Source organism: Eschscholzia californica, unplaced genomic scaffold, assembly GCF_041429995.1.
Source record: "Eschscholzia californica isolate CP2 unplaced genomic scaffold, dmEscCali1.0.p SCAF_3, whole genome shotgun sequence".
Classification (NCBI taxonomy): domain Eukaryota; kingdom Viridiplantae; phylum Streptophyta; class Magnoliopsida; order Ranunculales; family Papaveraceae; genus Eschscholzia; species Eschscholzia californica.
The window spans coordinates 24,620,836-24,642,381 of record NW_028238420.1 but is presented as its reverse complement, the minus strand read 5'-3'; the positions used below and the strand labels follow the sequence as shown (position 1 = coordinate 24,642,381).

Here is a 21,546-nt window from a genome sequence, read left to right as displayed (position 1 = left end):
TAGGAAGTTAGGTGCTAAAAAAAAAAACAGGCGCCTATAATGTTTGTTGAGAAGTTTTAAAGGCGCCTCCCTCAAGGTAAACTTGAGGGAGAATTTGTGGAGGGAAGCGCCTTTAACACATGCAAGGCGAGCACTTCTTCCTCGCTTCCTTTCATCCTTATTTTGTCTTCGTTTTTTTTTTACCGAAAGGATTGGAGGATGAGCCGTGAAGAAGGCCTGATCCGTCTAATTTATGTCGGACGTCTCTGACCGTAGTTGCACTGCCCATCCTAATATGGTGCCCGGAGGCTCAAGCCCACTTGAAAAATGATGTTGATCTATGAATTTAATATCACACTTGAGACGAGGTTTATAATCAACAGCTATTCAACCACAAGCCTATTCTTATTGACCAACTGTGGTGATTGAGATTTAAACAAGATATAAACTGATCAGTAGCAAAGCAATCATAGAATGATATCAAATTTAACTAAAGAGAAAAACAAGTATATCAAAACTAAGTTGGCAAGAACAAATCAAGATGCCTTATTAATAATATGTAAATACTGCATAATCACATAGCGGAAAAGAAAAGAGGGGTTATTTCTTCTGTTCGACAAAACATAGTTGAACATTTTCGGCATTATCAGGTACTCTCCGCCACACCACCAGATTTGGAAGTGAAATGAAAATCCTATTCTAGATTCTGCTTCGACTTGAGTTCCTTCACTTTTTCCTCCGTAACTTTCAATGATTCTCCAAATATACGAATTAACTGATTAAAAACAAGTCCCAGAGTTAAAGTAGCTCAAAGAAGTCAATTTCCATAAGATGCACATTTTGCTTAGTTATCCTCTAGTTCATAGTTCAAGAGAACTTGTTTCGAATAACTAATTTACAACATTTCTAGTCTTCATTGTCTATAATATATAAAACTAATTTAGGATAACAGGATTTACGATAAGATCATATATGATTTTTGGAAACAAAGAAACGTGATTTTGGTTTTGTCGATGATATCATATAGAATTTTATAGTACCACAAGAAAAAGTATTGAATGTGTTACAGGAAATAGATTGGTTTATTTAAATTAGTCGCCAAGAGTATGCTTTTGGATCACAAATCAAAGGGTATCTTAGAATTTTAACCAGTCGTGATAAATCATAAGAGCGAAAAAGGTGTCACTTACCTCATCTATTTCTTCGGGGGTGATTATAAATGGAGGGCATAACATTATGTTATCTCCAGCAACGCGTACCAACATTCCCCGCTTCTGACACTCTGCTCCAAAAATTGCACCTACCCCTGCCACATCAACATTCACAAGTATGACGGGAGAAAATAAAATTATATTCCACTAGTTCAGACATCAGATTTGTATACAAAACGAAAATGATATTTAGTTTGTGACCTAGATACAACTCATCATTTTGAACAAAACCATGATTTAATGAGCTCGAGCTCGAACATCGGTCTTGGAGCTTGAGCTAATCTACCACAGCATCCAACTGTATCACGTGATGACGTGAAAACCTACAGTTCACTCGATCTCAAATATCATCCTTCGAGCTCGAGCTCATCAAATCATTTTCTTCTAGATGCACGGATACACCTTATATTCTCATATCATATTCTAGTTTCTGAAACTGTAAATAAAACATGGTTCAAATAATTAACTTACCCCATTGTGGAGGAAATAAATCATTAGGTGATTTATTGTCAGTAAACTCCATTCCAAGAATAAACCCAGTTCCTCGAATCTGCACAATTAGAAGAGTTCAAAAAATAGATGTTCAAACAACAATGACAACTTGCATCACCTAAAGAATCTTAAATATCTACTAATAAATTACCTCTCCCACAATAGGACTATCAGAAAATGCTTTAAGGCCATCTTGAAACCTTGGAGAAAGTCTCTGAACTCGCTCAACAATATTTCTTTCTCTGCAAAATGAGACAATAAAGAAGATCACTAGAGTGATAAATAAAGGAACTAAACTTGTGTCGTAATTTTCATGAAAAAACTATGATGTATTTACTTGTAGATTTTGAGTGCTTCCAGTGCAACAGCACAGGATGCCGGATGTCCAGAATAAGTAAATCCATGTGAGAATGAGCCTGACGAGAAGATGACTTATTTTATATCTCAGAATATAACGTCTAAAATTTGAGTAAGCAGCTAAATGATTGGTCTACGAAGAAAAAAAATACCGAGTTTGCTGCTCTGGTCGTGTATGACTTCAGAAATTTCAGGACTCACAAGGACAGCACCTATGGGTAAGTATCCAGATGAGAGAGCCTGTGAAACCACAAATCGAGAAGTAAGAATCCCTTAGTTTTTCTGATTCAAGGAGAACATCTCTAGAAGCATTTTCTTCAACTTTACCTTAGCTATTGAAACAAGATCCGGCTTAATATTGTACTTGTCACTGCCAAACATTGTTCCTAACCTTCCAAAGGCGCATATTACCTAGAGAGAGAGCATATAAAAGAAATAAAGATTCCAATATATTCAAAGATTGGTGTCAGATATAATACATATAAGTAAAGATGAAGCACTAGATACCTCATCTGCAATGAAAAGGATGTCATATTTTTTCACGACAGCTTGAACCTGTAGAAAGTTAGATATTTACAGTGAAAAAACAATTATCAATTCCCCCAACCATTTCCTTAAAAGCAATAGCAAGAAGATACAAATATATTAGAAAAACAATAACTGTAAGCTCAATGTAAATTAAACGGAACTTGGGGTCAAACTCACAGTAAAGTTCCCTCCATGCTCAATTACAATCAGATCATGCATAACAATATTTCGATATGATAAAATCATAAAAGAAAAATGGTTAATGGCCGACAATTTACGTACTCGTACTTTTTCTTGGGAAGCACGTTTGTGGTCAATTTGAATCTATAAACATATGTAAATACACCCTAAATGTACAAAAGATTTGAATTTTATATGATTTGAACATGCATAACAATATTTCGATATGATAAAATCATAAAAGAAAAATGGTTAATGGCCGACAATTTACCTTCTCAAAATATGTCGCTGGCGGAGGGATCACACCTCCAGCACCCATGACAGGCTCTGCAATGAACGCTGCAATCTGACAAAAACATTTTTTCATGAATTACCGCACTACGAGTCTTCTAAATTTATACTATACATAGGATATGATGCATTTCTCTGTTCAACACGACGATTCTCAATGGAAGCAAAGTTGCACAAAAGAGTTATTTATTTTGAATCGCATGGTTTGATTCATCAGAAAACAGAAAAATCCAATATTAGATGGTTCTTTGGACACCAAAAAACTAGACTAATTATCAACAATTAAATACCAGGAGTTAAATATGATTTAGACTACCAACCGTTTCTGGTCCCTCACTGAGAATGAGATTCTCCAAATTATTGGCTAATCTGGTGGCGAATTCCTCCTCCGTCTCGCCTAGGAAAATGAACACGTTCTTCAGATATTAGAAGTCTAGTTGAAAAAAAAAAGACAGCCACAGATACTATATAGGTAAGATCAAAACCTGGTAAATGAAAGCGCCAGTAGTGGGGGCAGTCAGTATGCAAGACAAACGGTACTGGCAAATCAAATTTCTGATGTAAAGCCGGAAGTCTGTAAAGTTGTATTGTTAATGAACAGAGAATCTACAAAAGACATTCCTGGCACTTACAGAATCGAACTATACTATAAACTCAGAAGGGCACTAAAGAGATCTGCTTAGGTAAAGATGGATAGTCGAACAATTAAATACAAAATCATCTCCGCGTTACTTACCCACTAAGGCTAGCTGCTATTAAGGTTGAGCCATGGTATCTGTCGAAATGAAAAAACCATGTTACTATAATTATTTGGCATGCTAAAAGAATGCGTTGAGAAGGTGGTCCCGATTCAAGAACTTACGACTTCGACCGTGCTATAAATTTCTTCTTTTCAGGCCTTCCAAGTGCATTATTGTAATACCAAACCAATTTCACCTAGAAGAGAACGAAGAAGTGATTACTAAGTGAGAGAACATGGACATTTAGACAAGATCTTTTGCTAATTAAGAAAAGTTGGACATTGTGTTCGAAATAATCCATGAAAATTTCCCAAAGCATTCTGATACAAGCTGAGACAAACCCAATGGTTTTGTTTCAGTAACTTCAAATACTGAAACTTAAGTAACCTCTTCTTTCAGCGAGGAAGAAAATAGTGTGCCAGAAGTTCCTTTATGATGTGATTCTGGGTTTCACCTCACTAAGTATTAAAATTACGGTATAAATTTGGTACAAACAAACCTGAGTATCATTAGCTTCTGAACCACTATTAGTAAAGAAGGCTTTCCCCATTTTTCTTGCAGTAAACATGCTGAGAAGCTCCTTCGCAAGTTCCTGTGAATGTGAGAAATCAAGATACTCATACAGATGTACATGAAACTAAAAAGGACAGCATAAATGAAGGCCTAAATTGTGATATAGTTGAATCAAGATCTGGTAACACAAGTATTAAGTTAACTGGACATAAGAACGACTCGTCGATGTAACAAAACGTAGAAACTCCACATCAACGGAGTTGATAAACTTAGAAGAAATTTAGATTACATTAGAGAATTATTTAAATAATTGGATTTCTTTAAAAAAAATTAGTAATAACCTGAAACTTCAGTATATATAATTTTTTCGAAAACTAGTAAATAACGGTTGTTAAACACATATAAGACATAGATAGCTAATGCTTACCAAAGAGGGTTTAGTAGTACGGTTCCAAAAGGAGTGATAAAATGGCAATGTGTTTAATTGTTTAGTCGCAGCCTCCACGAGTCTGGGTTCATTTCCACCTACAGATTCCGCAAAAAGTGTGTGAATGAACCTAAAAGCAGTAGTCAATCTTCATTAACAAAACCTATCAACTTAAGTGCAACCCTCTGAAATAAATGGCTTTAAGATCAATACAACTTTGTAGGAGACGCAGAATAGATCTTCATATATTGCTTGAGTTGTTAATTTATGATGATTAAATATGTTAACAGAACATGACTGATTTATTCTTTCGACAACCTTTATTGGTAGAAGTGGACAGAGTGAAATTATATCATCGATGATCTATCAACCAATTGCAACATCGAACAATATCACATAATAGCTATGTTGGAAAAGTCGGCAAGGGGGACTAGTCGTATTTACACGGGACTAGTCGTAGAATATAAATATATAATTATATATAGGTATAAATATAAGTATTTGGTCTTAATGAAGTATAAACACTAAAAATTCATCCCTACAAAGCACACATATAATTATCAACAAGTTCTTCAACATTAATGAAGTATAAAACACTAACAACTAACATTTATTTGAGTTTATAGAGAAAAAGAGTAGAATATGGGTTCTAAAAAGAAATAGTAAAAAAGGATTGAGAAGATAGAGAAACTTGGAATCTTGTTTGGAGAGCAAGAAAACTTCAAAATTACTTCAATGTAGTTATAATGATATTTGGAGGGGACAGGAAGGGTGAAAAGCCGAATGAGCATATCCTAAACCACCTTAGTCGATTTGAGCAAAAGAAAAAAAGACTCAGCTAAATAATCCCGACTGGCCCGACTAGTCGACTTGGTCCTAGTCGGACCAAGTCGGGGATTTACTCGGAATTCCACGGGACTAGGATTTTGGCTCCTAGTCGAGTCGGCAAGATGGGGACTGCGGAGTAGTCGGGGTGTACTCGTGGATTAATCCCGACTTTTTCTTCATAGCATAATAGTAACATAAATTTTTTTTACGATATCGATTAAGCAAAACATTGCTTAAGGACAAGACTGACTATACCTAATGCTGTGCACCATAGACCAGCAAGAGCATCCAAATATTTCTTCCCATTGGTATCATAAACGTAACAAGCCTGCACAGCGATTAATAATTACTCCAAAACCACCACTTCCAAAAAGAAACAAATAAATGTTCAGAAACCTAGCCTTTTCCACCCAAAGACCTAGATTCATATCTATATAGAATTCAGAAAAAAATTCGGAAACTAATAGTGAGGAAGTACCTCAGATCTCTCTATAACTAGAGGATCTAAATCTGTAGTCTGCCAACCCGCAGTAAATGGTGCCAACATATCATGTCCCTTGAACCTGAAATTGTCGAAATTTTCTCATACGTAAAAGAACCTATTCATATTACATGGTCTAAATATAAAATTGAACATTAAGAATCCCATAAGAAGAAGTACGCATACATATGTATATATTACCCAGAAAGAGCATCAATTTTTTTAATAAATAAAGGAAGAGGGAACTGGATAGTGGATAGTACCCTTTATCGTTTGACCCTGTTCCAGTTGAATCATCTTTCAAGGTGTTAGAATTTGAGCTATTCCATCGAGCAAATGCAGGAAGAAACTGATTTGAGAAGTTCTGAAAATTTCCAGAAGCTGCAACATGCCTTGCACGTTCTCGGCCCTACAAACATGAAAATGATATACCAAAGTTGAAGAAAAGTATATTAAAGGTATACTGATGAAGAATGAAGAAGTACATGAACATAGGGTGCTCTTAGTCAACCAATTGATATGCTGTACCTCCAAAGACATTATGGCATTTTTTGTAACCAAGTCGGGTAAGAAATGGTCTATGCCACAGACGATCAAGCACACATTGATACAGTGGCACTTCCTCAAAGTTCGGAAAGAAAAGAGAGGTATGGACTCTAATACCACTTGCTATTATGTGGTCAATTTGGAAGGACCGAAATGAGAAAATCTTCAAAGAGTCTAGCCCTAATAGTTCGCTAGAGGTGGAGGACGTCTTAGCTAAGCTATTTTACTGGAGTAGGAATGGCGCGTGGAAGAGAACAAGACATATGTGGATTTTATATCTAATTGGGTGACCGTAATGCTGTAACATATAGCATTACTATCCTTTGTTTTTATTTTCCTGTTCTCTAGCACCCTTTTACATACATTTTTTTCTTCAATATTAATTCAAACTTTTCAAAAAAAAATTCACGGGTTGCTCTTTAGTTTGAGAAAATCTAAACTAGTATTAGATGGGTTGTGAGGCAAAAAACACAAATCTGATTAACCTATTATCTGTCGTAACTCAAAAGAATTCAATCCTAATCTGGGTCAAGAACATCCTGACTCGAAGCTGAAACTCTAAATCGAGATGCCGATAAGAATATATTTGTCTGTGTGTCAATGACTCATTGTTTCAAATAACCAACAATACAAACATATATGGGTAGGGTAATTACCAGTTAGAGGTATGACAAATAGCTGAGGAAAAAGGAGCAATTTACTTTTTTTCTCGAAACATAACAGTAACGAATGTTCCAAGTAAACAAACACTAGCCTACCCCAGACCTAAACGAAATCAACGGTCTCCATTTTCCGAGTCAACTCTCTTTCTCTCCCTTGAAAAACTTTCACTCTTGATGAGGCTATTTAGGTCTGGGATATGTCTACTTTTGTAGCCTATTCCATCATTTTTCATATAACTTAGTTCATACATTAATATATTAGTCTTTTATGAAATCAGACATTTACTAGGTTAAAATAATCCCTCAAATTGACCTTCTTACTTAAACTGTGGAACCTATAAACAAATAGATGTGTGATCAACAAAAACTAAACAGAAATATGAAAGACATAATAATTAGATAAAAAAAAGAAATCAAGAGATCTATCATTTTAGGGGAACATCAAGTAAGAAATTTTAGGTATGATAGAAATTAATTGAAAAGCAAACATGCTGATTTGAATTGAGAAATTAAAAAAAAAAACCTGGGTAGCAAGGTTTGATCGTAGGAGATACTTGATCACCATCTCTATCTATCTACCTATCTCTATCTATCTATCTCCCTCTCTCTCTCTCTCTCTCTCTGTCTTTCTTCTTCAACTGCAATTCTGCAAAAATCAAACCTTTAGCCTAGAAGCACTGGGTAAAGAAGCTTCAGATCAATAAAAAATATATGTAATAATCTTGTGAGACAGATTTTCGAATACCCGGATTATTTTCTTCAATTTGTGTTAGAGAACTCTTTGAATCTCAAAAAGAAATTTGGGTTTGTTATTATTATTTTTCGGAAATTGTGTGAAATTTACATGGGTTAAAATTTACCCCTAGATGTGAAAAACTCCGGTTTAGCTCCATAAGATTGATGGAAAATCTGGTACGGAATTAACCCTATGTAACGTTCCAAAGTCTGTCCCGCCATGTATGGGCGGACCCATGTGTGGACTACCTTGGCTCAAGCCAGGGGTAAAATTTCAAAATTTCTCTCATGTTCCTCAATCTTTCCACAGGTTATATAGAGAAGGGTAACCAGAATGTTTTTTTTTACACGACTATCACTTTTTTTTTTGTTGTTGAAGGTACAGGACTATCACTTCATCAAATCCCATTGACAACTTCAATTATTTGCTTTACTTTTGCCGTTCATACCTTTTACCGCCTATTTCATAAAAGAAAATACTAATTGGCCTGACAAATAAATCGTCTGAATGACCCGAAAACATAAATTAACTAAAATTATGTGCAAAATTTGTTTTGTTAGATCATTTTGGACCATGTGTCGGTTCAAGTAGCATTGTTGTTTTCTAAAAAGTTTTACTTGTGGTCCCAACTTTCACTCTTTATTCTTTCCACATTATTTTTTGGCCTACGCTTTATGCGTTAATTTATACTATACTTTTTTATATGAGCAACAAACTCATAACCGTAAAATTTTTCTTAAACATTTTAGCCTTAAATAATAAAAGAAAATTATATTTAGATCTTATTTATTTTAAAAAACATTTAACACGATTTATTATTGTTAACATGATATTTGAAGAACTGCTCTTACTACCCCCGTTCGTGTAGAACTGCTCTTACTACACTATATATTCAAATTGGTACTTTAGGTTTGGTTAGAATTTGACATATTATTTAGATGGGTTAATTCCATTTTGGCTCCCTAAAGATGACCAACTAACTAAAATGGCCCCCTAAAGATGACCAACTTCTAATATGGCCTCTTTTTTTATTTTTCCATCTTCTATTTCGTTAGAGGTTTGTGACCTGTTACTTTCTTGCCAAAACTACCCCTCTCACCATTTCTTATTTGTTAGGTTAAACTTTTGAGGTCCCAAAGCTAATTAATACTTGTCAAAAATCACCTGAACTACCATTTTAAAATTTTCTAATATTTTCACTCTAACTTCTCTCTAGTCTTTCGTGACTCAACCACACAAAGAAAAGAAATAACTTACTTTCTCTAACTTTTCTACCTCCAACTTCAGAGAAGAAGTTACATATCAAGCAATCATCTAGCCACAACTAAACAATTACAAGTTTTCGAAAAGAGATTTTCAGTTAATCACTTAAGAAATTTAATATGAATCAAGCTTTCAAGTACTTCAGCTTTATTCAATAACTTAAATGTTCAACTATAAGAATAAGAGATCATTCAAATAATCAAACCATTGTCGATTATCACAAACAGTAGCAAGAAACAGAAGATATACTCTTCCGATCAGTGGTTGTAATGGCGAGACCAACAATATCTTCCTTCATCACCATATCCATCTTCTTCTTCCTGCTCACCTCTAATAAGAATCCACCATAACAAATTTGTCGACAAATTTCCATCATCATATCCTTTCAAACTTCTTATCTTCTCCAAAGCTTTATTTTTATCATATAATCTTTCTACGGCATAAAGAAATCATTTTAATCCTCCTACTCATTCTCTTGCCCATGTTGGAATCGCCCAATTCACCAATTCTCTAGCAAACTTAAGATCAGGATATAAAATCTTAGTTATGGGCAATAATGGCAACATTTGGATTCTTAATATACATTATATCCGTCAGTTGGAGCAAATCAAAGTCCACTAGCTGTTTTAGTGTTCCATAAAACACCCACAACTCCATTCTCTTGACGGAGATCATCTTCATATATTCCTTCATTTTCTCTTACATCCCACCATGTTTGTGATGACAGAAACTTCATTGCTGCTAATGAAGGACCACTAGTTAGAAGATGGCATTTAGAAAATGATCCAAATGGTAATGATGATCATTAGTATTCCAACTCCAAAATCAGCTCCTAAATCAACCGAACCTTGTTTAGTCACAAATCTACCCGTTTTAGATCAAACATGGTAATGATGAAATAGTTGTTATAGATGTTGGATTCAAACCTTCAACATCATATTATCAACAATAAATCATTAACCTTCTTTGCTTATTAAGCTTGCTTTAATTGAAAGTAAACTCCCTTTCTCTGTGAGGTAGAGTCTTGGAAGACTTGAGAGAAGTTAGAGAGAGAAAATATTGGAAAATTTAAACTAGTAGTCTGGGTGATTTTGACAAGTATTAATTATTTTTGGGACCTACAAAATTTAACACGACAACAAGCAAATGGTAAGAGGGGTCATTTTGGCAAGAAAGTAACAGGTCACTAACCTCTAACGGAATATAAGACGGAAAACTAAAAAAGGGGGTCGTATTAGAAGTTGGTCATCTTTAGGGGGTCATTTTGGTGAGTTGGTCATCTTTAGGGGGCAAAATGGAATTAACCCTATCTTGGTTATGTTTTGAAATCACTTTTTTGTGTTGAAAGTTGAAATCACTTATTTTCGGTTTAATAAGACAGCCAAAATATATGTAAGAATCATAAAAATAATATTGTATTCATTACTAAATTGTTTTTAAATTATAGTTTGCAAGGACATTTACATTGTAAGTAGGATTTTCTCTACAATCATTTTAGGCTAGCGCATCCTAACCTAAAAATCTAGTTCCTTCCCTACCCCCATGAAAACCTAAACTTAAAGCATTTCTCTACAGCATAGTAAGCACAATTGATATACTCATCAAAGAGACAAAAAACATCGAACATGAAACTCATAAGTAACAATAAATCAACTAAACTTTATTAAGCTTTCAAAACTGAAACGATGTCTCTAAATCATCGACACAAAGGTCGGAAGAAAAAGTAAACAAATAACTGAAGTAACTAATTAGGAGATGCAACTCCAAACAACTACCTATTGAAATAAAAGTAAACTGGTATGGAACTCCTTTGAGGACTAACTACTACTCAAACAGGTGGCACTTCTTGATTTCTTTGTCCTGAAAAATAATAGGTTGGGTCAGAACCCAACAATTAGATTTTCAAATCCCTAAAGCGTTAATAGACAATTTCAAGATCTATTAAGACAAAAGACAACTCCAAAACATACACGATAAGTTGTTCAAGATGTGACAACTAATATAAAGAAAACAACACTTGGAACAAACAACTTAAAACGATATGATAAGTTGGTGTCCACCGAGGAAATCAGATCCTTCATCTTAAACCTCCTCATACCCTCGGTGTATGGAAGTATGGTCCACAAGGCTACCCTTGTCTTGACGCTGGTCTCCTATTCATACATCTACATACAAAGATTTTGTTTATTATCATTAAATGCCAAATTACAAGAATTATATACTTAAATCATGTCAAATAAAGGGGATTTTCAAGTCATAATTATCTTTGTAATACTTGTTGATTTTTTTTCATACTAAATTAGATTCTTACACATGAATATAGCAATGAAATCGTGGGTCAAGAAGTCAAGGGGGTCGGGTCATTAACTGGAAGGCAGACCTTCACTCATTAATATTTTAAAGAGCACCGACAATGTTGTTGGACTTTAATCTGTCTGACAAGAAATGAAACACACGTGACAGTATGCTCTTAAGGACACCGGGATGGTGTCGGCCAAACAGACTTTGACGGTCAAGTCAGTAAACTTGCAGGGAAAGTAATAAACACATAGACGATGTTTGGGGAATTGTTACCGTCGAGAGGGATGGTCGGAATATGGTTCAAGTCGTAGAGTGGTTGGAGCTCGATGTTTGACTTGCTTGGAGACTATAACAGCTTATGAGGTCTATCGTTGAGTGAAGAAGCCATTGTGAGGCCTGAAGTTTAGGATAAAGTGGGAGGCCTGCTTTAGAGAAGTCTTTTTATCCTCCGTAGTAAAGATGAAGTAGGGGAATGTAGGAGAGATAAATAGATAGTCTCTGTAATATGAAAGATAAAGTAACCCTTCATAGTCTATTATTCTGATTAAGCATATGTTCTTTGTTTGCGACCGATTATAAAATTAAACGCCATTAGCCGCAAACCAATCGATTGAGCCGCAAATCCATCGATTGAGACGCAAATTTTAATTGATTTCTAGGTAAACGTACGATCCCTACAGTGACAAAACTAATGATCTTCAACATTTCTCCCTTTTTGACTAGATGACTGCATTAACATCTTGATTAAAGGAATGCCCTGATCGAGCTTTCCCTTGATCGAACTATCCCACTCTAAAAGATTTCATATATGGAAACACATGCAGAAGATAATCATTCAAGAAATTTATCTACTTTCACCTCAGACTCCATACAGGAAAAACGAGTAGTATTTTATGTTTTGGTTCTCAAAGATCGTTGCCAGATACAATTTTGATTTTTCTCACAATCATTCAATTTCAAATGATTGCCTCTTCAGCAATTCCAAATCTATGGTTTTCTCTCGTTTTTTCTCGAAGTTCTTGGAATCACTCCACTGTGATTCATAATTCCTCTCAAACTAAAATCCCTAAAATTTCTCAAACTCAAATTCCTATTCTTAAGTTGAAATCCCTAAATCTTCTAAATCAAAACCTTTATCTCGCCCAAACTATCTCCCACTTCCCCTTTTATGTCTTCCAAAATCTATATAAATCTCTCTCACTCTAACTCGATCTAATTTTGTTAAAAATAAAAGAGCGAGAAAAAAGACAACAACGAAGTAAAAAAGAGAAGATGCAATAAATTATGCAGAAACACTACCTTTGTTGTGCCTAGAACGTCCGAATCTCAGATTAACATATTAGGGTTTTAATTTCGAGGGATTGGGCAAAAGGCCCAAAATGAGCTCATTAATAAGAACCCAGTCCGCGTCAGAGAAAGAATGTGAGGCAGGTCCATGGCGTCAGGTTTCCCAAGACGAGAACCACCTTGTTTATTTTGGTGTATACTAAAATGCCACTCAATTTTGAAAACACACATTAAGGCAACCGTCCATCTCCAGCTTTCATTTACTAAGAAATTTCATTCTCTCTCTCTCTCTACAAATCACTTGAAAACCAGATCTTCTCATTCATCTTCTTCATTTTGACTCACACAAAGCTCCATCAAAAAGCTTCGAATCTCTTCAACAAAGCCATTTACAACAAACAATCTGCTTTGAGACAGTAAGTTTTTCCTACTATCTCACCAATATTACACAAAAAACCTTAAATCTGAACATCTTTCATCATTCTCTCTCCAAAAACGTTTCTTCTTCCCACATCTCTTCTTAATTTTCTCGTTTGATTTGACAATCTTTCACGGATGATTTTTATTTCAAAACCCTAAATCGAAGAAACTTTGTGTTTGATTATTATTTAAGAACCCTAAAATTTAAAAACTTTTTAGTTTTTTTTAAGAACCCTAAATCTGAAAAAGCTTTCCTCTTTCATTTTATTTAAGAACCCTAAATCTGACAAAATTTTTCTGTTTCATTTTTATTGGAGAAACCTAAATCTGACAAAACTTTTCGGTATGATCTTTTCGATACCTAGTTTCCTGTCATATAAACTGTTTTCTTCTTGGTAAATAGTTTCTTGTATATATACCCATTGACTAAGATTATATTTCGATTACAGTACATAATTTCGTGTACCTTTAATAAATAAATTTACAGTACATAAATGGATGTACTAGGACATTCTGGCATCTGATCTGTTTAGTAGTTTATCATTGATTTTTTCTATCCACCCAACTGTTCAGAGAACATGTACTAAATGTGCTGAATGTGCTATCTGGTTCCCTGTACATTGTTCACTTGAAAATGTTATATTGTTTACATATGTTCATGAACTTAGTATGTTATAATGTTTACACAATTTTGTTCCTTGTACACATATTTGTTCCCGAGTATAATTCTGAGTATGCTATTGCGATCTAGGCAATTTCTGTCTAACTATTGTGTTTTAGGCAGATTCCTTTATATATTTTTGTACACCGTACATAGTTTGTTCACTGAAGAAAATTTAGTTCCCTGTACACATGTTTGTTCCTGGGAAATATTTCTTTGATGCTATATTTGAAATGTGAATGAAAATGTGTTAGTCTTTGTTGTATTCCCTGTACATAATTCATTGGATGGTATTATTAGAGATGTACTTATCACTAAATGTTCCTCTTTTACAGTAAGCAGATGTGGAGTTCACTACCTCTATTGTGGCTAAGCCAAAGAACAGGACAACAGTATGACTAACATGATATGAATGAGTTTCAAGAGATATGGAGAAAGAGAATTAAAGATGAAGTGTCTTGCACTAATAGACTTGTAATTTACTACTACTTTTGTTCATGCACTAATACACCTGTAATTTACTATACTTTTGTTCAGGACAACAGTATGACTAACATGATATGAATGTGTTAGTACCACTTTTTGTGACATTTACTATACTTTTGTTCATGCACTAACATGATATGAATGCGTTCAAAGTGTACATTCGCAAATGTACAGTACATTCTGAAATGTGCAACACATTTTCATATTACAATACATTTTCATCTATACTCCACATAGAAGTTTGCAACCCACATTTCGTAACGTACTGTATATAAAATGAGATACCTCTCCTGGCTTAGTTTAGAAAGCGTTCAAAGTGTACATTTTGAAATGTACAGTGCATTTGGAAATGTGTAGTACGTTTTCAAATTCACAGTACATTTTCTTATGTGCTCCAAAAAGAAGTTTTCTGATGGGCCTAGAAAGGTTATCCTAAATAGGTCTACACCCGCAAGTGCACGGGTGTCAAGTTGTAATAATTTCCGGTAAGACCGGTTCGTTCCTCAGAGACTAAGTGAAATCTATTCTAAAACTAGGAAGTAATAAGATTTTGCAATGATTTGGTTTTGGTTTTGAAATGAATAAAATATTAAAATAAAATGACGGAAATAAAATACAAATGATACAAGGAACTCAAATGGGGGGAGAGCCTAGGGTTTTCTGAATCCGTTCTCCTAACAATTCTAACTACAATTTATTTGGATTTAATTAGCGAATTTTATATATAACTCAGATTCTAGTCCATGAATGGTCTAAAAATCTGGAAGATTTTATCATGAAAAGCAATAAAAATATTAATAAATCATATCGATAAAATTACTTATGAAGAACTTCATCTAAAACCCTAGATAGAGAATTAGTTACTCATGGACATTAAATAAAAGAAATTGGAAAATAAAGTAAAGAGAGGGAGAAGAAAACTTAACTTTTTCGCTATTTCAGAACCAAACAGGGCCTTAGGGAAAGATTTTCCTTCTGTTTTCCCAAAATTCTGCCAAACAGACCCTTAGGGAAAACAATTTTCTCGTCTTCCCGGAAACGGTTTCCCTGTGAGAAAATTATTTTCTCACCTTCTTCAACTCTCTTTCTCTCTCTAACTTTCTGTTTTTATCTTTCTCTTCTCACTCTTTATGTTTTCTCTTTCTCACTAATACAAACAGTAAAGTAAGAATAAGAAGAATAACAAAATCAATCCGAATTGATTAAAAAGAGAAGAAGAAGATTGGAGACTCTGTTGATTTTCTTTATTTCTGTAATTTCTCTCTCTCTCTCTCTAATTTCTCTCTACAATTACTCTTTTCTCTCACAAAAAAGAAATAAAATAAAAAGAAGAGAACAGAAGTAGATGATGAAAATGATGATGTCTCTGTTTTTCTCTCTTAGCCGAGTTCTCTATGATGATAATGGTATTCTCTCTCTCTCTAATCTCTCTCTAATATTTCTGGTTTGGTTGAGCTCGAGAGGAGAGAATTCGACCTCCCAACCGAGATGAGCTATTGACTTTGTTCTTTCTCTGTTTTATAATCACCAAACCAGTCGATCCCTTCTCTCTCTAAAAAATCAATCAAGCTTCTTTGTTTCTGTTTCTAGAGAGAGAATATCTTCTCACTGATTTAATCGAATTCCAACTCAATCTTTCCTTCTCCTCTCGGTTTAATCTTCTCCAATCTTCACTGTCACAATCTCTCTCGAGATTTCTTTCTATAAATCTCAGATCCGCAGCTCTCTTACCATATCCATCTCTCTCGGTTCACCCTCTCGGTCTCTTTATCTAAAAATATCTTCAAATCTCTTTCTCTCTCATTTGAGATATTCTCTCTCACTACTGTTTTATAAGAGAAGAAAATCTCTCTCTCTCTCTACTGGTCGTGATACCTAAATGGATTGAGAGAGGAAGTTTCCTAAATAATAGTATAGGAGATAAAGAGAGATAGAGAGGAAATACGTGAGCTGTTAAGGTCAATTGGATTTCACGCGCTGGAGATGACGTAGCATTAAGACTGGGCGCTAAAGTGTCTCGCGGGAACTTCAAAATGGTGCGACCCCCTTTAGGATTGAAACACGTGTCAGCCAACTGATAACAACCGCTAGATCCTTTCGGGCTACGGCAGTATTCTGCTCCTCTAACACCGACTAAAAGCTAAAATGAAATCCCGAGAGCTGTCCCGATAAGTCCACCAACATACCGGAATATTCATTTCTCCCTTCGGATTTGCGCCACGTGTTACAGAAAGATCCGATCTTGACCCGAACTTTGACCTGATATAATTTTCGCACTCGGGCTCCGATTTCACTTTCGTTTTCGCCATTAGACTCGTCTTGGACTCTACTTTCATCTGAGTATTAAAGTCGACCAGGATTAGCATAACCAACAAATGACCAAAATGCCCCCTCAATTGTGTCTTTCTTCCAATTTTAGCAATTTTTCGCACCGAACTCCGTAAAAGATACCTGGTAAAGAGAAACAAGTAATTCATGAGAGTAACTGCTCGAAATAGACTAACTAGCCCAAATTAAGAGATTCAAATGAGACATCTTCATGACTCATCATTTTCACCCCGCATTTTGTAACGTATTGTACATAAAATGATCCACCCCACATTTGGACGAAAAGGTGTATCAATCACGCTGAATATAACAAAAAAGCGACACAATATTCGAAGGGAAATTTAAGATGTTAGGGAACTTTAAGATGTGTAGTGAAAAATGATATCGGGAACTTATCAATATATAGTAAATATTGTTGTACACATTATATTTCAATATTCCCCCAAGAAAGAATGTAGTGTGTACAGTGCACAAACACGGGTAACAGGAACTTGGTAATGTAGCGGGAATTGACGAGTGTACACTACACTTCAACACGTAAACGTATATCTATGACGCTAAATATAATAAAAACTGAAGAGTGTACTCTACATTTTTTAGTGTACTACTATACACATAATATTTTACTGAACATCTAACAACTTACTGTACAATTCTTTCCTAATATCGTCATCATCATCCTCATACTCACAAAAAGAGACAAAATACTTCCATCTTCAAGCTTTCAAGTTTTTTAAAGATTTTAAGAAGGTTATAATCTAATTTGTTAACATCAACAAATAAATTACATAGCCATCCTCATTTATCATCATCAACAACAACAACATTGTACATGAAAAACATAATCCTTATCAATTCAGAAACATTTATCATCATCCACAAATTTTGATTCACACATCTAAAGAATTTCAACCCTACAAATCACTTAATAAAAACAAAATTAGGGTCTTGGTAATGTACAGGTAACAGGAACTTGGTAATGTAGCAGGAACTAAGGAATGTACACTACACTTCAACACGTAAACGTATATCTATGATGCTAAATGCAACAAAAACTGGTACAATATCTGAGGAACTGGTAGATGTTCAGTACAACATTCTATGCACTCAACATTTGAATATTCCCAGAACAAATATGTGAAGTGAAAAAAACAAAAATAGTAAAAGCAGATCAAGTTAAGGATAACTCCAGATATGATTTCTTCACCATTAAATGATTATCAAATCTTCATTCTTCACTATATTAACTACAAGCTCTGTGTTTTGAATCCAAATTTGAAATTTCTCCAAAACCCAAATCTGAAATTTGTAGATCTGGATTTAGGATTCACAAATACAGAGAAGAAAAACAGATTGACAACTTCCTTAATCTGCGTCATAAAACATCTTGAATCTTTGTTATAGAAAAAATCTTTTCAGCCATGAATCTCTATTTGCAAAAAAATTTGTTCATCAATTTCTTTAAATCCAAAACGCCATAAAAGAAAAAATGGTTCACCTCTCCTAACTCTTCACTAAAACTCACCGATCTAACCCTTCACCATTAAATCATCGATTTAACTCTTCACCAAAAACCATTACTGATTTGTTTTTTTAGAGGTTTTATCAACAACTAAGTCTTTTAGAGAGAGAAAGAAGAGAAAGCTGTAATTTTTTTAGAGAGATAAAGATGGGACGTGATATGATGGAATAAAAAGGGTAGTAGGGGAATTAAAAAAGTTGGGCACATTTATTGTTGTATCTTTTTAATTTCGGGCCCACCAATACTGACTATTTGGACCCCCAACACATTTCTGAACTAAGGTGGATCTTATCCATAATAGGATGGATATTTTGGACGGTATACCCACTTTATGTTTAATTACAACATCACACATTTTTCTGTGGCACATTTACATCTCTTTTCTGAACTCTAATTGAATGACAACACCTTAACTCTTCAGTATAGATGGGAGGTTATGAGTAGTTTATTCATAACCATGCCTACCACTAACATATTAGTTTTATCATAAGAGAAAAATATTAGTTGTACACAAAGATTCTTCACATGAAACAAATGCACCCTATGAATCACGTAAGACTCATAACTTAAAATCCTTGCCAAACCGTTGAAATTATTAGTCATGGGTGTTTTCCAGTTTCAGTGGGAGCCAAACATACCTTTACAAGTTAAACGAAAATGCTACATTGACAAGTCGGGCAACCTACCCAATGACATATCCAGTCAGCAAGGTGACATGGATTTCGTTGAATATGCTACATTGAGAAGTCGGGTGACCTACCGAATGACATATCCAGTCAGCAAGGTGACATGGATTTCGTTGAATATTTGACCCGTGAATCTGGAGCGTTGAAAAAATAAACCGCCCAGATCTAACTCCTTCAAATTTCAGTTCCCGTTAGGAATTTCTTGAAGGAGTTGAGGGAAATGTCCTTCGACCAAGGTGACAATGCGAACATATTGTCGGATAGGACAATTGATGTGGAAGATCATCACGTCCGATTGATTTAGGGATCGTAGAGTTGTAGCTAGAGACCAACTACGATCGTCGAATTACGAAGTAATTCGCGGCTAACTTCGATCGGATCCTACAACGGGTTACACATAAGAGTGACAAATGGATCTAGGATATGACTAGTGGGAGTGAGATATAATCATGGGAGTGTCCCATAAACATATCTCATAGGCCTAAAAAGGAATTAGGCAAAGATAGTACAAAAGGCCCAAAAACGGGGTTTTGGGCCTAGGCCGATTCGGGCACTTTTAAGGCTCGGATTGGGCTGATTTTTGGCGGGACGTTTCCTTATGTTATGAGCATTAAATCTGCCAATTTTGGCTGGGTTAGGACGTCATCTCCTTAAGGAATTGAGAAAATATCAACTAGTTGCTATTTTCGATAATTTCCCTAAATCTTATTCTAAAGGGTGTTTTAGGAAACCTAAAAGGAGGTGGATTCTTATTAGGGTTCTATATAAGCACTGTTAGGGCAGAGAATAAGGTGTGAAATTTCTCTCTAAGCTTTCTTACTCTACCACATCAAGTAGAGAGGAGAAAGTGAGCTAATTCCCATTAACTATCTATCTAGTCAAGAAGAAAGGAGTTCTTCTTCCAACCACCATTGGTGTGCTAGCTATACAACAAGGTGGGAGATCAAATTGATTGCTCGTGTCCCAAGTAGAGGAGCTACGCTTGAAGCTCTTAGTCTTCTCATAAGCAATTGGAAAGGTTCGAGGGAAAACTAGCGAATAAGGTATTTATCTTTCTAGTATTAATTAATGATTATCATAGGCTTATGCATGTGATCCTGGAAATACTAGTGTAGACATTAGATGTCTTATATCCGCTATAAACACTAGTAGAAGGGTGTAAATCCCAACAGTGGCGTCAGAGCCTCTTGCAATTAGCCTATCTTATCTAAGTTTTGGACCAATTCCATGCTTTTCTAGATAGATTATTGTGTTTAAAAGTGTTTTGAACACAAAATTTTGATTAATTTTGAATAAGATTCAAGTATTTGTCAAAAGATTTCAAAATTTGTTCTTGAAAAGAGTTTCAAAACCTAAAATTTTGATCCAAATTGGTTTGATTAAAAGAGTTGTTTTTAAGTTTTTGGAAACTTGTGAAAAACAAAATTTGGATATTTTAGAATTGTTCTAAAAAGAATTTGAGATATTTTAGAAGTGTTTCAAATTTTGGAAATAGCAATTTAGAATTGCAACACAAAAAAAAAAACGGAAACTATTGAGTTTTAGAAACTCAATAGGTCCGGCCAGGAAGCTTCCTGGCAAGACCAATGGCCTGGAGGACGCGTCTGGGAGACGCGTCCCAGACTGCTGGTGGACGCGTCATCCAGACGCGACCAGTAGTTTAATCCATGAGACGCGACTAGACGCGTCCAGTAGCTACCACCCGACGCGTCTGTCTGGGGTCCTGGGTGTCTCGGACTAGGTCCGAGACACCTAGTGCTGGTCCGGTCTAGCACCAGATGCGTCTAGGACGCGTCTGGTGCTTGGACTAGCGTCCTGGCTCCGGCCAGGACGAGATCAGGCCTATTGGCCTCGGCCCGGACATGTCGGCCCTATGGGCCGTGCCATGTCCAGACCTTGTCCGAGCTCTTTTGTGGGCTTGGGCCGGGACTTGTCTAGGACTTGTCCCGGGCTTTTTCAAGGCTTTTCGGACCACGAAAAGGGACCATTATTCGAGTGGGAGTTTTATCCAAATTTTCTCCCGATTCCAATCCAAATATTTCCGAAATTAACCCGGGCCATTCAAGGCCCAAACGGAATTTCTCTTTAAAATCAGATTTTGAAATCAAACCAAGACACACCATTAGTCTAATCCTTTGATGTAGACTTAAGGTCTGTACATGACATATGGATGTCGACAAAAGTATCTCCCGGATATACATGCATATATAATTGATAGCCTTGAAATATATTATATGATTGCATGTGATGTGAATGCGGAAACTAGTATGGCCATAGAATTTATTTCTTATTCTTGTTTTAAACACAGATGGGTGCATGTTTTGTAATAATTTTAATTTCAAGTTTACACGATCTGCGAATCGTTTGAGTCTTGTAATTAGAGTTTAGGGTTTATGAGTCCATTGAAGAAACTCAAGGAGGAAATCCAAAGGCGAGTGGGAGAAATCAGTGGAGGTTCGAAGATGGAGATCTAGACGAACTAAAACAAGAAGCAAACCAAAGGAGATTAGATCTTCTAGGTTAGGGGCCATACTAGGATCCATATGTGCTTGATTTACTTTCTCGCGCGCATTTACTTACTTTTTTTTGCTTTATGTCGTGGATGTTGGTTAGGCTAATTA

At 35.3% G+C, this 21,546-nt stretch overlaps 1 protein-coding gene across 3 annotated transcripts; it reads right to left on the bottom strand.

Moving 5' to 3' along the window:
* Window positions 1–501: 501 nt before the first annotated feature.
* Window positions 502–8,408, bottom strand: LOC147549155 (putative gamma-aminobutyrate transaminase 3, mitochondrial). Of its 3 annotated transcripts, XM_086665261.1 has the most exons (21): window positions 8,384–8,408; window positions 7,981–8,180; window positions 7,759–7,881; window positions 6,291–6,436; window positions 6,025–6,109; window positions 5,802–5,874; window positions 4,719–4,816; window positions 4,278–4,370; window positions 3,901–3,974; window positions 3,775–3,813; window positions 3,524–3,612; window positions 3,359–3,435; window positions 3,019–3,093; window positions 2,547–2,594; window positions 2,367–2,450; window positions 2,192–2,279; window positions 2,020–2,098; window positions 1,834–1,924; window positions 1,662–1,740; window positions 1,170–1,285; window positions 502–754 (listed from the first exon to the last, which is right to left on the bottom strand). In XM_086665261.1, exons 3-21 carry the CDS (start codon window positions 7,798–7,800, stop codon window positions 674–676), a joined length of 1,557 nt encoding a protein of 518 aa, XP_086521387.1. In that variant the 5' UTR covers window positions 7,801–7,881; window positions 7,981–8,180; window positions 8,384–8,408; the 3' UTR covers window positions 502–673. The 3 variants fall into 3 exon arrangements, with proteins under 3 accessions (XP_086521387.1, XP_086521386.1, XP_086521388.1); XM_086665260.1 differs by lacking the exon at window positions 8,384–8,408 and having other exon boundaries at window positions 7,981–8,329; XM_086665262.1 differs by lacking the exons at window positions 7,981–8,180; window positions 8,384–8,408 and having other exon boundaries at window positions 7,759–7,932.
* Between the last annotated feature and the right edge of the window lie 13,138 nt (window positions 8,409–21,546).

Bases quoted from the DNA above. Each gene is read 5' to 3' on its own strand.
- LOC147549155 (XM_086665261.1), bottom strand. From the start codon at position 7,800: ATGGTGATCAAGTATCTCCTACGATCAAACCTTGCTACCCAG. The intron at 5,875-6,024 runs GTACTTCCTCAC...ATCGCTGTGCAG, and splicing joins TAGTTATAGAGAGATCTGAG to GCTTGTTACGTTTATGATAC. The intron at 1,286-1,661 runs GTAAGTTAATTA...TTGATGTGGCAG, and splicing joins TTTATTTCCTCCACAATGGG to GGGTAGGTGCAATTTTTGGA.